The sequence below is a fragment of the Nomascus leucogenys genome, chromosome 21 (genome assembly GCF_006542625.1).
Source record: "Nomascus leucogenys isolate Asia chromosome 21, Asia_NLE_v1, whole genome shotgun sequence".
Taxonomy (NCBI): Eukaryota; Metazoa; Chordata; class Mammalia; order Primates; family Hylobatidae; genus Nomascus; species Nomascus leucogenys.
Genome location: NC_044401.1, coordinates 45,503,786 through 45,518,393, shown reverse-complemented (window position 1 = coordinate 45,518,393; position 14,608 = coordinate 45,503,786). Strand labels below are relative to the sequence as shown.

At 47.3% G+C, this 14,608-nt stretch overlaps 1 protein-coding gene across 2 annotated transcripts in view; it reads left to right on the top strand.

Moving 5' to 3' along the window:
* The first annotated feature begins 1,237 nt into the window (after positions 1 to 1,237).
* Positions 1,238 to 14,608, top strand: part of ITGB5 (integrin subunit beta 5) — a 122,878-nt gene continuing 109,507 nt past the window's right edge. The window contains exon 1 of one of the 2 annotated variants that reach the window (XM_030802219.1): positions 1,238 to 1,616. In XM_030802219.1, the coding sequence (XP_030658079.1) occupies positions 1,547 to 1,616 (70 nt within the window). In that variant the 5' untranslated portion in view covers positions 1,238 to 1,546. Of the gene's footprint in view, positions 1,617 to 9,850; positions 9,968 to 14,608 lie in introns of those variants that run through there. The other variant, XM_030802220.1, reaches the window with a different exon arrangement.

The window sequence follows — 14,608 nt, the reverse complement described above, 5'->3', positions numbered from 1 at the left end:
TATTCTATCGTTATCTTCCCCTTCCTGAATGTCGCCTCTTCTCTTGCCTATGAAACACTCCACTCTAAACGCACTTGTAGCGAATCCAAGCCCAAGGCATTCTTTGCTGCACCATCTGAGGAAGGCCATTTGAGGAACACCCCACTCCTTATTGGCTAGTTCAGATCCAGCTCATATGTAAATGATAAGATGAAAACCTAAGCATATGTTTTTGAGTCTATCAGTTTGATCACGGAAACTGACAGATTATCAGTAAGGACAATGAAATATAGCGGCATATTGGCCAGTCTCAAATCCTTGAAAGTTGAAAAGGTTAAAAAGTGAAAAGTGGGCCGGGCGCGGTGGCTTGCACCTGTAATCTCAGCACTTTAGGATGCAGACACAGGAGGACTGCTTGAGCCCATGAGTTCGAGACCAACCTGAGCAACACGGCAAGACCCCCATCTCTACAAAAACATAAAAATTTTCCGGGTGTGGTGGCGCGCGCCTGTAGTCCCAGCTACTCAGGAGGCTAAGGTGGAGGAATCTTTGAGCCCAGGAGGTCCAGGCTGCAGTGAGCCGAGACTGGGCCACTACACTCCAGCCTGAGTGAGAGCCAGACGCTGTCTCAAAAAAAAAGAAAAAAGAAATGTAGGTTTTACCTGTGCCTCCACGCCCCACCATGATGCCATCCCTTGCCCATCCAGAAGTCGCTTTGCGGTTCCACGCGCGGGCGTCTACGTCCCATCTCGGGCCGCCGGCGGTGTGGCTTTGGGAGGATGAGGTGGCCTCGGCACGACCCCCGTACCTGCTCTCCCTCTCGCAGTCTAGCAACAGCCTTTGGCCCAAGTAATCTCGGCTCGCCTAATGCAGCGTGCCCCGCCCCCTTCCCGTGGCGACGGCCGGCTAAGCAACTGGAGCGGGCTCTACTCAGTGGTTTCGAGCCCCCCACGCCCCAAGTGAGTCGCAAGCGACTTCCACCTGGGCCCGTAGGGCCTCCGCGTCCCGGGCCGGTCCCCGCACAGGGCGGAGCTGGCCTGGCCCGGAGCTCGCCCCGCCCCGCCTCGCCTCGCCGTAAGCTGACCGTGTGGCGGCCAGGCGGGGGCCTGGCAGGGGAGAGAAGGGGAGGAGAAAGGAGAGGAGGAAAGTGGAGCCTGGCGGGCCGGAGGGAGGAAGGGAAGGGGCGGAGGCGAAGGGCAGAGTGTGCCGGCGCGCGGGGGAGCCTCCGCGCTGGGCGCGTCTAGGAGCCCAAGTCGCGGCCGCCGAGCGGAGCCAGCCCCTCCCCTACCCGGAGCAGCCCGCCGGGGCCGTCCCGAGTGGCGACACTCCAGGCGTCCCGGCCGGCCGGCCAGCCAGGGCAGCCGCGGTCCCGGGACTCGGCCGTGAGCGCTGCGGGACGGATGGTGGCGGCGGGGCGCGGGCCAGTGCGGGCGCCTTGACCCGGAGCTGCGCGCGGGGCATGCGGCTGCGGCCCCCGGCCCTCGGCCCCAGCGCTCCGGCCCCTGCCCCGGCTGCCGGCCCTCGCGGAGTGCAGCGACTGCGCCGCCGCTGAGGAGGGCGCCCCACCATGCCGTGGGCCCGGGCGCCGCTGTACGCCTGCCTCCTGGGGCTCTGCGCGCTCCTGCCCCGGCTCGCAGGTAAGCCGCGCCGCCCACGGCGCTCAGAGAAACTTTGTCGCGCACTCAGCCGCGGGCGGGCGTCTCGGAGGGGCGGAGAGCGCAGGCGGTGCCTGAGGGCGGAGGGCGCCTTCGGGGCACTCCCTGGTGGGCCAGCAGCTGGGGGACAGCCCCGCGGGGCGCTCCCCGCGCGCAGCCCCGCCGGGCTGTCGTGAGTCTCCTGTTCCCTCCCGGGCTGAGGAGGAGCTTCCCTTCCTGTGTAAACAGCCTGGCCGGCCTGCTGACCTAGCCCGCCAGCCCTGCGTTGGGGCCCAGGCTCTCCATTGGTGGGCACAAAGCGGTCCTTGTGGCCGGCCGGGAGTGGGCGGGCTGCTGGGGGGGATGCCGCCGGTGCCCTGTTCCCGGAGAAGCAAGGGAGTCTCGAAACCCCAGCCAAAGCCGGGGGCCACCTCCACTCCTGAGGGCTCGCCTCCTGGAACGGCGGGTGCACAGGGCCCACAGCGAATCCTGGAGTTCGCTGCGCCTAGGCTAGCCGCCTGCCTTTGAAGATGCAGCCCCCACCCTCCCCGCTCCCCGCCTGCTTCCTACTCGCCCCCCGCCTGCTTCCTCCTCGCCTAGGCCACCGCAAACCCGAGGGGGCACCCGCGTCCCAAGCCACAGCCCCACCTGGGACTTCCCTATTAGATTCCTTCTGCCCGACTTTATCCCGCGATTTGCACACGCCCGGAGCCTCACACTCCCCTAACTGTGGAGGATTCTGGAGCAGAGGACAGGGGCTGTGGAGATTGCCTTAGCCCGACGCTGCGGTGGGCTGGCGGCGGTGCAAGGATCCTTCGGTTACCTGCTCTAAGTTTTCAGAGTTGGGAGATGATTGGACGTGGTAGTTCGGAGGCCCTCGAGGAAGGATGCACTTGTTTGGGATGCGGACTTTCTCCTTTTCTTTAGGAAATAATAGTGCTCTATTCACTTTCAAGCCGGAGATACTTGATTGCTCTTGTGAGCCAAGTGGTTGCCTGGCTGCCCGAGGGGAGGACTGTTCCCCCACGGTGTCTCATTTACATGAAGGCAGTGGAGGTTTAGGTGTAAGAGCGGAGGAGGGGTCTGAGCAAACAATAACTTCGTTCAGACCCTAATTCAAACTTAATACTATAGCAAGGTTTTTGTTTTTTGTTTTAAATGGGAAAATAATCACTCCAGAGCTTGGAGAGTAGATGAGTGGATTCCAAACACCCATCCGGCAGCCAGTGCCCATCACGGATATTTTCATGGGTCCCTAGGGAAGGCGAGGAGAAGGAAGATGTAGCCTGCATCACACAGGAATGTATTGTTGTCAGCGCTCCCCTGCTCCACAAGGACTTTCCTTTAGTTTGAAATTAGGCATTTTTTCTTTTTTGGTGGGAACATTTTCTTTTAATACTTTTTAATAATATTAGTAGTTTTTAATTTTGGCAAAATAAGAAAATCTGGCAACCCTATGTTAAGCTCCCCTTCTCTTTTTCTGTTTGTTTCTTTTGTTTTGTTTTTAAATCTTAGTTTTCTTTGAAATCCGAAAGTTTGGAAACTGCCAAAGGAGATGGCTTCTAAGTTCCTTTCCAGCTTGACATTCTGTAATTCTGACAAACAGAATTATAATAATAATTTCCAGTTGCAAATAATTTTTTTTTTTGAGTCAGAGTTTCGGTCTTGTAGCCCAGGCTGGAGTGCAGCGGTGCCATCTCGGCTCACTGCAACCTCCACCTCCCAGGTTCAAGCGATTCTCCTGGCTTAGCCTCCCAAGTAGCAACAATTACAGGTGCTGCCACCATGCCCGGCTAATTTTTGTATTTTTAGTAGAGATGGGGTTTCACCATGTTGGCTGGGCTGGTCTTGGACTCCTCACTTCAGTTGATCTAATCGCCTTGGCCTCCCAAAGTGCTTCAATTACAGGCATGAGCCACCACGCCTGGCTGCAAATAATTTCTAAAAATACATTATTTTCCACTTGCATCGTGCTTTCTCTTTTTCAAAGTTCACGTACATCTTCACGGTGATGTCCATTTTCTCATATGGGCTCAGGAAGGAAGTGACTTGCCTTCCCCTCTACTTGGGTCAGGAGTGGTGGACCAGAGACCATGGCTTTTGGTCCAGTGTCCTTTGTCCTACCAAGTCAGTTTAGGGAAGAGAAAAGCACTGAGCATGGTAGTTCATTTGCAACTCTTTTGGGGTCCCGTTTTCCCATTGCCCATCTTTTCTTTTTTCTTTTTTTTTTTTTTTTTTTTGAGACAGAGTCTCGCTCTTGTTGCCCAGGATGGTGTGCAGTGGCATGATCTCAGCTCATCACGACCTCTGCCTCCCAGGTTCAAGTGATTGTCCTGCAGAGTAACTGGGATTACAGGCATGTACCACCACGCCTGGCTAATTTTGTATTTTTAGTAGAGACAGGGTTTCACCATGTTGGTCAGGCTGGTCTCTAACTCCTGACCTCAGGTGATCCGCCTGCCTTGGCCTCCCAAAATGCTAGGATTACAGGCGTGAGCCACCACGCCTGGCCTCTGCCCATCTCTTTGACCACAGGTTTTGGTGGTGGTGGTGGTGGAGCAAGCCATGGCACTGGCCTCCAGAACTTGCTGCCTACCTCTTAGGGCCCTGAAGCTTCTCAGGATTAGCAGAGGTTGACTCACATCTGTGTGATTTCTCCTAGTTTCTCAGTGTTGCTGAATTAACTTCAATATTCTTTTTTTTTTTTTGCTTCCCTTCCCTTCTTTGTTTTCTTGAAGCATTACAGGTACTTTATTCAGGATGTGTTTCTGTCTTGCCACTAGGAACATTATTTGAAAGAAAAAAACTTAGTTACTCAGAGAAAAGAAGGAGATGACCCTCAGGGCCATGCCTGCCTGGGTGTTCCTGGACCAGTGGTTGAGTGGCTCTCTGTTGCTCTAACCCCACTTTCATCTCAGTATGGATTTCCAGTAGGAAACTGACCTTAGGTTTCAGGGGCTCATTTCAAACAAGTCCCTGGCCGGCTGACAACCCCCTCCCGTCCCCACCAAGGGCTATCTCCTGCTCTCTTTATTATCTTACGGCCAAGAGCCTTCAGACAGAATCCTAGGACGTGGTCTTCCCACAAAACCAGGGGTTCACTGAGGTGAGGCTTTTCCACGCTGCCTTTGCTAAGACAGAGAGGAGCACCGTCTTATAAAGAGGATCGTGCAATACCACTGGAATTATGTGTGCTATCACATTCATTTCTTTTTAAAAAAGCAATCAAATGTTCTTCTAGTGAATGCTCTGCACATCCTAAGAAAGCCCTTTGTTTTATTTAGTGGACTCATGTTGGCAGCACCCTTCCTCTACCCCCCACCCCCTACCACATTTCCGGTGGTCTGTGATGGGGTTGTTGGAATTTGGCTGGGTCTGCATTTCTCTGTAGGTAACCAGGCACAGGTTTAGAGCTGACAGGACAATGAAATACAAACAGTGGGTTTGGTCTGTAGACTGCTGTTTATCCTATGGATTTACATTTTAACTCCATCATCCTTGAGTTGGGGGAGCTTTTTATAAAGGGGATTGAGGCAGAAGAGGGCAGGGTCTAATTAGCTCTAATTAGTATTCCCTGCCTGCTTGTTCGCCATGCTTATTTAGCCACTGAGGCAATGGGGAATTAAAATATCTAAGTAGTTTGGCAAAAGGCCTTTTGTGCCTGCGTGGCCTGGTAACTACTTTTTCTTCTTCAGCCTGGCCATGGAAATATTCTGAGATGCTTTAACGATATCAGTAATGTGGGACAATTACACACTACTTAAATAATAGGGCCCCTTTCACATGGCAGTGTGCAGCTGGGTTAATGGGATAAGGTCTCTTTTCACAGGTATTTCCAGTTGGCTGGAGCCGAGGGCCTTGGAGAACTGACTGCCATGGTTTGTTTTCCTTCTTTCCGGTTCGAATGGGATTAATGGCCTCTATAAATGTAAAGGAATGCTTTATTTAGAGGCGCCCATTTGTTTCTGAGGCTTCTTGCTTCCGTTGAATGCAGGGTTTGCTTCCTGGGCCTCTTGGTGAAAAGTTTGCTCCAAGACAGGCTTGACTCATCCCCTAAGGCTGATGCTTTGAAGGCACTGCAGGGTACCCTGCCCTCTCTTTATAGGATTCCCTCCCCAACTCCAGCGAGACATTTTCAGAGCTGGTTGTCTCATGTAGAGCTGGGACCGACTTCTGCAACTTGTTCCCTTTAGTTATTCTCAACTCTCCCTCAGAGTGATCCTGAGATCCAACTCCAGTCAGATCATGTCTCTCTGCTTAAAACCTTCAAACGGTTTCCCAGAGTCCTGCCAGGCTCCACGAACTGTCCACCGACTTCTCTGACTTTCCTTCACCACTTTGCCTTCGAGTCCTTTGCTCCAGCAGCATGAGCCTCCCACTGTCCCTCCAGTGTGCCAGCCATGCTCCCATGGCAGCCCTTCTCCCTGCCTGGAATACTCTCCTCCAAGATATCTGCATGACCGGCTTCCTCCACCCTGCAACCCTTTTTTTAGCGTCTCCTGCTCAGCAAAGTTTTCCCTGGCTGCTCCCAGCTAAAGCTGCAACCTCCTCCCTATATCCCACATTCTTTTTATCTGCTTTCCTTCTTTAATTTTTGTCCTTAGCACTCATCACCATTTAATGTAACTACATATCTTGTTCCCTATTTCCCCTAAGTAGAATTCTCCCCCAGCCAGGATGTGAGCTCCGTGAATAAGGGAGTCTTGTTGGTTTTATTCATCTCTGTATCCTCCATACCTAGAACAGCACCAGGAACATATTTGTTGAATGAATAATGGATGAACCTGAGTCTTGGTAATTGGGAGGTGAAGAGGGCGATGCATCCCATCCTCAACTCCCTGTTGCCTTTTACAGCTAGCTTTGAAGTCAGGGACTATGCATGTGGCTTGTTAGGAAGAAACATCCTGGGAGAAAGAGATTCTGTTGGAATGTGTCAGGATTTTTTTTTTCTTTTTTTTTTAATTGGAGTCTCACCCTATCGCCCAGGCTGGAGTACAGTGGTGCCATCTCTGGTCACCGCAACCTCTGCTTCCCAGGTTCAAGTGATTCTCCTGCCTCAGCCTCCTGAGTAGCTGGGATTACAGGCATACACCACCGCACCCAGCTTATTTTTTTATTTTTAGTAGAGATGGGGTTTCACCATGTTGGCCAGGCTGGTCTTGAACTCCTGACCTCAGGTGATCTGCCCACCTTGACCTCCCAAAGTGCTGGGATTACAGGCATGAACCACCACGCCTGGCTTTGTGTTAGGATTTTTTGAGCTGGTATGGAGGCCATTTGATCCACTCCCTGAGTTGTTTGCGTGAGGAGGCTGAGGTCTGGAAAGGTTAAGTGACTTGCCCTAGGTCGCATAACCAGTAAGTGACAGAATAAGTCCTCAGATCTTTTACACCCAGTATATCCTGTTCTCCTTCCCTACGTCCCTGGGTGGAGCAGAACTATCTCCTCCTCCTGCTTTAATGGCCCATTCCATTAGAGAGACTGGGGGCTGCAGCTGGTCTATCTCACCTGCTACCTGGTTAATAGCCCTGGTCTTATTTACCTGTGTCCCTGACACAGCCACAATGCGTGGTACTCAAATGATCCCTCCTCTCACCCCAGGATTTTAATGGGCTTAGAAAAACTTTATTTAAAAGATTTGGCCAGGCAGGGTGGCTCACACCTGTAATCCCAGCACTTTGGGAGGCTGAGGCAGGCAGATTACCTGAGGTCAGGAGTTCGAGACCACGCTGGCCAACATGGCAAAATCCAGTCTCTACTAAAAATACAAAAATTAGCCAGGCATGGTGGTGTGCACCTGTAATCGCAGCTACTCAGGAGGCTGAGGCAGGGGGATCGCTTGAACCTTGGAAGCTGAGGTTGCAGTGAGCTGAGATCACACCACCGTACTCTAGCCTGGGAGACAGAGAGACTCTGTCTCAAAAACAAAACAAAACAAAAACAAAAACAAAAAACTTACATGTGTACTTTTTCTTTTCTTTTTCCCTTTCATTTTTATTTTATTTTGAGATGGAGTCTCACTCTGGTGCCCAGGCTGTAGTACAGTGGTGTGATCTTGACTCACTGCAACCTCTGCCTCCCAGGTTCAAGCCATTCTCATGCCTCAGCCTTCCAAGTAGCTGGGATCACAGGCACGTGCCACCATGCCTGGCTAATTTTTTGTATTTTTAGTAAAGATAGGGTTTCACCATGTAGGCCAGGTTGGTCTTGAACTCCTGACCTCAGGTGATCTGCCTGCCTCAGCCTCCCAGAGTGTTGGGATTACAGGCATGAGCCATTGTGCCCGGTGTCTTTTTTATTTATTTATTTATTTATTTATTTATTTATTTATTTATTAAAAAAAGACAGAATCTCGCTCTGTCACCCAAGTTGGAGTGCATTGCCGTGATCATGGCCCACTGCAGCTTGAACTCCTGGGCTCAACTGCTCCTCCCACCTGGTCCTTGCAAAGTGTTGGGATTACAGAAGTGAGCCAGTGTGCCTGGACCTTTAAAAAGCCTTCAAAGAATTTAGAACAGTTTTAGATTTCCAGAAAAATTGAGAAGATAGTGCAAAGAGTTCCCATCTACCTCACACCCAGTTTTGCCTATTATTAACATCTTACATTAGTATGGTACCTTTATTATAATTAATGAACCATATTGATATGTTATTATTAACTAAAGTCCATCAGTTTAGATTTCTTTAGTGTTTACCTAAGTCATTTTTCTGTTCTAGGATCCCATCCAAGATACCACAATACATTGAGTTGTCATGTCACCTTGGGTTCCTACAGCTGTGACAGTTTCTCAGTCTTTTCCTTGTTTTTTATGACCTTGACAGTTTTAAGAAGTACTGGTCAGATATTTTGTAGATCATCCCCCTCTTGGGATTTTCTGATTTTTTCCCGTGATTAGACAGAGTTAGGTGATTTTGGAAGAAGAACATAGAGGTAATTAATTGTCTTTTAAAAAAAATACCTTTTGATAGGTAATATAGTCCCATAATTTTTAAAAGTATAACTCATATCAACTGAGAAGCCTCTCTTTCTTGTTGCCCATCAGTGTGGGATATTTCTGTGACCCCCTTTCCTAAACAGATTATGCCTATATAATTCCTATTATAGAGCTAATAAGCTTTCTTATGTATCCTGAGGGTTTCTATGCATATGTTACGAATATCCCTCTTTCATTTTTATTCAGAGGCAGCACAAAACACAGTATGTATCTTGCTTTTTATTTTTAACTTAGCAATGTATTGGGGTAAGCTTCCTGTCAATACAGAGAGCGTGCTTATTCTTTCTTTATAGCTGTATAGCACTCCATTATATGAATTGGTGTTTTAAAAATAGAAGTCAGATCTGTAAGGCTGGTATTGTTGAGTGTTGTGCAGATGTCTGATGTTCATAAAGGCAGTCTAGAATGAGAACTGCTGGGATAGAACCTTCCTAGAGCATATTTGCATTTCATGGTAACATTTAGACATATGGCTATTTAGTTGCTAGAGTCTATACTGGGACTCTTTTGTCCATTGTGTGACAAATGTGAGGACCTGGTTCAGGGTGTGGGGAGAAGCATTCCAGGGCATTGCCATCTTCAAGGCAGAAAGGCCATTTCAGCTTCTGTATTCACTTCTGTTATCCCACTGAATATTTTGGATCAGGAAATTCCAACTGCAGATGTATGTTTCAGTAGTAGTTGTCTGACCTTGGACCCATGGGGTGTACAGAAGTGGAGAAAGGCTGAATGGAAGGAGGCCAGCCAGGAGGCTATGGCAGGAATTTAGACCAGAGGGCCTGGCTCGGGCTGTTGGGGCTAGAGGTTGCAGACAGGAAGGGTTGGCTTGGGATAAACATTTCTTGCATCTTGAAAGGAATGATCGACCGGATGCGGTGGCTCCTTGGATGATTGATGAAACACAGGGGTGAGTCAGTGAATTTTGGAAGAACATATTTTTAGATTACAGTTTGCAATAAACACTGGGCTTCAGAGATGTGAAGCAAAAGAGATACAGGGAGTTGCCACTGAGCTGGGAATAGTCACTATGCAAACAGCAAAGAAGATGAGATGTGGCTATCGTCTGGGCTGCTAGTTCCTGTTTCCATGACCTAGACCTAACACTGACATTTGTGAACTCCGTGTGTTTAGTTTTTTATTCATTGCTTCCTTCCTTTTCAAAATGCTTATTGGTGCCAAGTGACTCATCCAGCAAAGTCCAAACTCTCTGAAATATTAATAGGTGGAGAGAGGAGAGATGCCAAAGGGAGTGAGTCTGACGCTACACATATCAGCACACAGCCTGTGGTTTTGGATCCTGGAGTACCTGTCTGGTACCTGGTACCCGGCACACTGTGAGTTCCTGGGCATCAAGGGCTGGTAGGTCGTTCACCTGTGCATCTCTAGCATCCCCCCAGTCCAGTGCTCAGTGTTTAGAGTGTGTCGAGTGCAGAGTTTCTTGAATTTGAATTTGTCCCAGCAGCAACCGAATTTTAGGGCAATCATTTTGAGTACCAACGACTTTACTTTTCCATGTGAATATTTAATAATAACAGAAACAGTTAGTAATGCTATATGACAAATTGTTTTACAGTTGTTCATGATGTTTTCGTACCAGGTGACTATCACATCCTTTGAGTTTCTTTGGTATTGTGTCCAATATTCAGTAAGGGCTTTTAGGCTGGTGGACCAGAAGACCAGAGCTCAGTCTGATCTGCATCAGAATTGAGGAGCTCTTATTGTACTGAGCCCTGGACCTCCAGCCCAAGTTCCCAGAGCGCAGTGATGAGGCTCTGGTAATTATAAAGTGTTGTTTGTAAATGTATGTGGCTTTGAAGCTGGGTGTGGTGGCTCACGTCTGTAAGCCCAGCACTTTGGGAGGCTGAAGTGGGCAGATCACTTGAAGTGAGGAGTCGAAGTCAGAAAACCAGCCTGGCCAACATGCTGAAACCCTATCTCTACTAAAAATACAAAAATTAGCCAGGCGTGATGGCATATGCCTGTAATCTCAGCTACTCGGGAGGCTGAGGCAGGAGAATCACTTGAACTTGGGAGGCAAGGTTGCAGTGAGCCAAGATCATGCCCCTGCACTCCAGCTTGGGCAACAAAGCAAGACTGTCTAAAAAATAAAAAAAAAATGTGGCTTTGATCAGGGTCCTAAGTGAGGCCTTTGACCTCAAATTCCTTTCTGATGAAGGGGCTGTTACAGATCTCCAGAGGACCCTAGAGCTCAACAGGTCACACCAGCCCTATGTCCAAGGTGGCAGAGGGACCACCAGGCAGGCATCCCATGTGGGCACTTGCTGGCCAGGACCCCGTCTGACCTCTTTTTTGTAGATAGGGCTCCTTGTTTCAAGGCACATACTCTCTTTATCTTACATTTTCATCTATAAAAAGAGGCAACTTGACTATCTCATCTTAAAACAATCCTAGCCCCAAGGTGCTATAATTTCATGATTTTACGGAAATGATTTTATATGTCAGAGAAAAGGATATGCCACAACGAGCCTGAGTTTGTATTTGATAAGGTTGAGGAGAGGAGGAGCAAAGTTACTTTCATTCTAGATTTGTTATTTTTCCCCTGCAGATAGTGATTGCTGATAGGTACGGGGATTTGACCAAAAAATGGGACTGGCATTGTGCAACTCTTTTCCTGTACACACTTTTGTTTTTAAAGGCTTAAGTGCCTATTTGAAAATCACTAAGTGAGCCAGGTGTGGTGCTCACACCTGTAATCCTAGCACTTTGGGAGGCCCAGGCAGGAGGATCACTGGAGCCCAGGAGTTTGAGACCAGCCTGGGCAACATGGCATGACCCTGTCTCCACCAAAAAACAAAACAAAACAAAACAAAACAACAAAAAACATTAGCCAGGTGTGGTGGTGTGTACCTGTAGTCCCAGCTACTTGGGAGGCTGAGGTGGGAGGATCACTTGAGGCCAGGAGTTTGAGGCTACAGTGAGTTATGATCACACCACTGCACTCCAGCCTGGGCAACAGAGCCAGACCCCGTTTCAAACAAACAAAAAAAACGAACAAAAAATCCAAAAAAACAGAAAAGAAAACTCACTGAGTGAGTGAATTCATAAAATTAGAAGGAGGTTGTCAGCACATACACAGGCAGGTCCAGCTTCCCAGTAGGTTGTGTTCTCAGACCATCTTGGTCCACATTAGGGCCTGGGATGGCTTTTCCTGCTGAAGTGAGGTCAGGCATGGTGGGTGGGTCCGAGCAGCACCAGAGCCTCCTGCTGCAGGCCTCCCTGGGTGAGGTAGATAAGGATGAGGAGGCCTAGGGTTCAGGGTTAGGGCTGGTGGAAACCTTTGTTCTCACCTGCTGTGGGTTCTCAAAGCCTCTCTTCCTTTCTTCCTAGCCTCTCAGCTTCTGCCTGTTTCTCCCTTCCCTCTCATCCCAGCTACTATCCTTATGCCAATTGGTATTTCTTCCTTCTAAAGTTCCTGGGGTGACCTGATAAAGTTTCCTTCCCTTACCACCACCTCCTGCACCCACCCCTCTCCCAGTCAGCAGTTTTGCTGTTTGCGATTTCTGCGAGTTTTTACTGCTAGTGACAAAGGAGAAGCAGGGAGTTAAAATTAGCAAATTAGGGAAATGTTCCAGTTGCAAGATACTGGTTTTTTTTTTTTAACCCCAATTTTGGCATTTCTTCTCTTTTACTTTTTAAATTTTTCTTTTCTTTTTCCAGCTTTATGGAGGTATAGTTGACAAATAAAAATTGTATATATTTACAGTATATGATATGATGTTTTATTATATGTATATATTTGCAGTGATTACTACCATCCAGCTAATTCACATATTCATCACCTCCCATAGTTATCTTTTTATGTGTGTGGTGAGAGTATTTAAGATCTACTCTCTTAGCAGCTCTCAAGTATACAATGCATTATTATGAACTATATTCACCATTCTGCACAATCGATCTCCAGAACTTATTCATTCTAACTGAAACTTTGTACCCTTTGACCATCTCCCCTTTCTCCATCCCACCTCAACCCCACCAGCCATGGCAACCACCATTTTACTCTCTGTATTTCTGAGTTGAATTTTTTTCCACTCCACGTATAAGTGACATAATGCAGTATGTCTTTCTGTGCCTTGCTTAATGGTGTCCTCCAGGTTCATCCATGTTGTCACAAATGACAGGATTTTCTCGATTTTTTAAGGCTGAATAGATTACATTGTATGTATATACCACTTTTTAAAAATAATCACATTTTCTTTATTTATCTGTCTATTGATTCCATATCTTGGCTGTTATGAATAGTGCTGCAAGGAGCATGAGAGTGCAGGTATGTCTTTGACATACTGATTTCATTTTCTTTGACTATATACCCAGAAGTGGAATTGCTAGAACACATAGTACTTCTGGTTTAAGGAACCTCCATATCATTTTCCATAATGGCTGTACTAATTTACATTCCCACGAACAATGTACAAGTTTCCCTGGTTCCCTTTTATCCACATTCTTGCTAGCACTGGCTATCTTTTGTCTTTTTTTTTTGAGACAGAGTCTCACTCTGTCACCCAGGGTGGAGTGCAGTGGCGCTATGTAGGCTCACTGCAGCCTCCACCTCCTGGGTTCAAGTGATTCTCGTGCCTCAGCCTCTCGAGTAGCTGGGATTAGGAGGTGCACCACCACACCCAGCTAAGTTTTGTATTTTTAGTAGAGACAGGGTTTCACCATGTTGCCCAGGCTGGTCTGGTCTCTAATCCCTGATCTTAGATAATCTGCCCACCTTGGCCTCATAAAGTGCTAGTTACAGGCGTGAGCCACGGTGCCTGGCCCGTTGCTTATTTTTCTAACTGGGTTATTTGTTTTCTTAATATTGAGTTGTTTGAATTCTTTATGTATTTGGATGTTAACCACTTATCAGATGTGTGGTTTGCAAATATTCTCTCACATATAGTAGGTTGTTTCTCTACTCTGTTGATTGTTTCCTTTGCTGTGCAGAAGCTTTTTAGTTTGATAGAATTCCATTTGCCTGTTTTCATTTTTGTTGCCTGTGCTTCTGGGATAAAATTCAAAAAGTCATTGCCTAGTCTGATGCCAGAGAGCTTTTTTCATATGTTTTCTTTTGGTAGTTTTACATTTCAGGTGTTACATTTAAGGTTTTAAACCATATTGCGTTGATTTTTTAAATATGGTGTGAGATAAGGGTTCAGTTTCATTCTTCTGTATATGGATATCTGGTTGTCCCAAAACCATTTATTGAACAGACTAGCCTTTCCCCATTGTGTGTTCTTGACAACTTTGTTGAAGATCAGTTCACTGTAAATGCCTGGATTTATTTCTGGGCACTTTATTCTGTTCCATTGGTCTCCATGTCTGTTTTTATGCCAATACTATGCTGTTTTAATTACAGTTGCTTTGTAGTATATTTTGAAATCAGGTAATACAATGTCTCCACCTTTGTTCTTCTTGCTTAAGATTGTTTTGGCTATTTGGGTTTCATACAAACTTTTGTGGTTTCATAAAAATTTTAGGATTGTTTTTTCTATTTCTGTGAAAAATGACATTGGGATTTTGATAAAGAGTGAATTAAATTTTTAGACTGGATAGAATGGACATTTTGACAATATTAATTCTTCCAAACCATGAGCACAGGATATCTTTCCATTTTGGGAATATCTTCAGTTTCTTTCCTTTCTTTCTTTCTTTCTTTTTTTTTTTTTTGGCTTTTGAGACTGGGTCTCCCTCTGTTGCCCAGGCTGGAGTGCAGTGGTACGATCATGGCTCAAAGTGCGTACTACCACACCTGGTGAAATTTTGTTTTTCTTAGAGACAGGGACCCTGTGTTGCCTAGGCTGGTTTCAGACTCCTAGGCTCAAGCAGTCCTCCTGCTTTCACCTCCAAAATGTTGGGATTATTATAGGCGTGAGCCACCATGCCCAGCCTTGGGTTTTGTTTTTTTTTTATTTGACCTATTAATAGATATATTGAATCAGTGGATTTCCTCTATCTTAATTCAATATTGTATTCCTGGGATACATGGCTTCTTTCAGT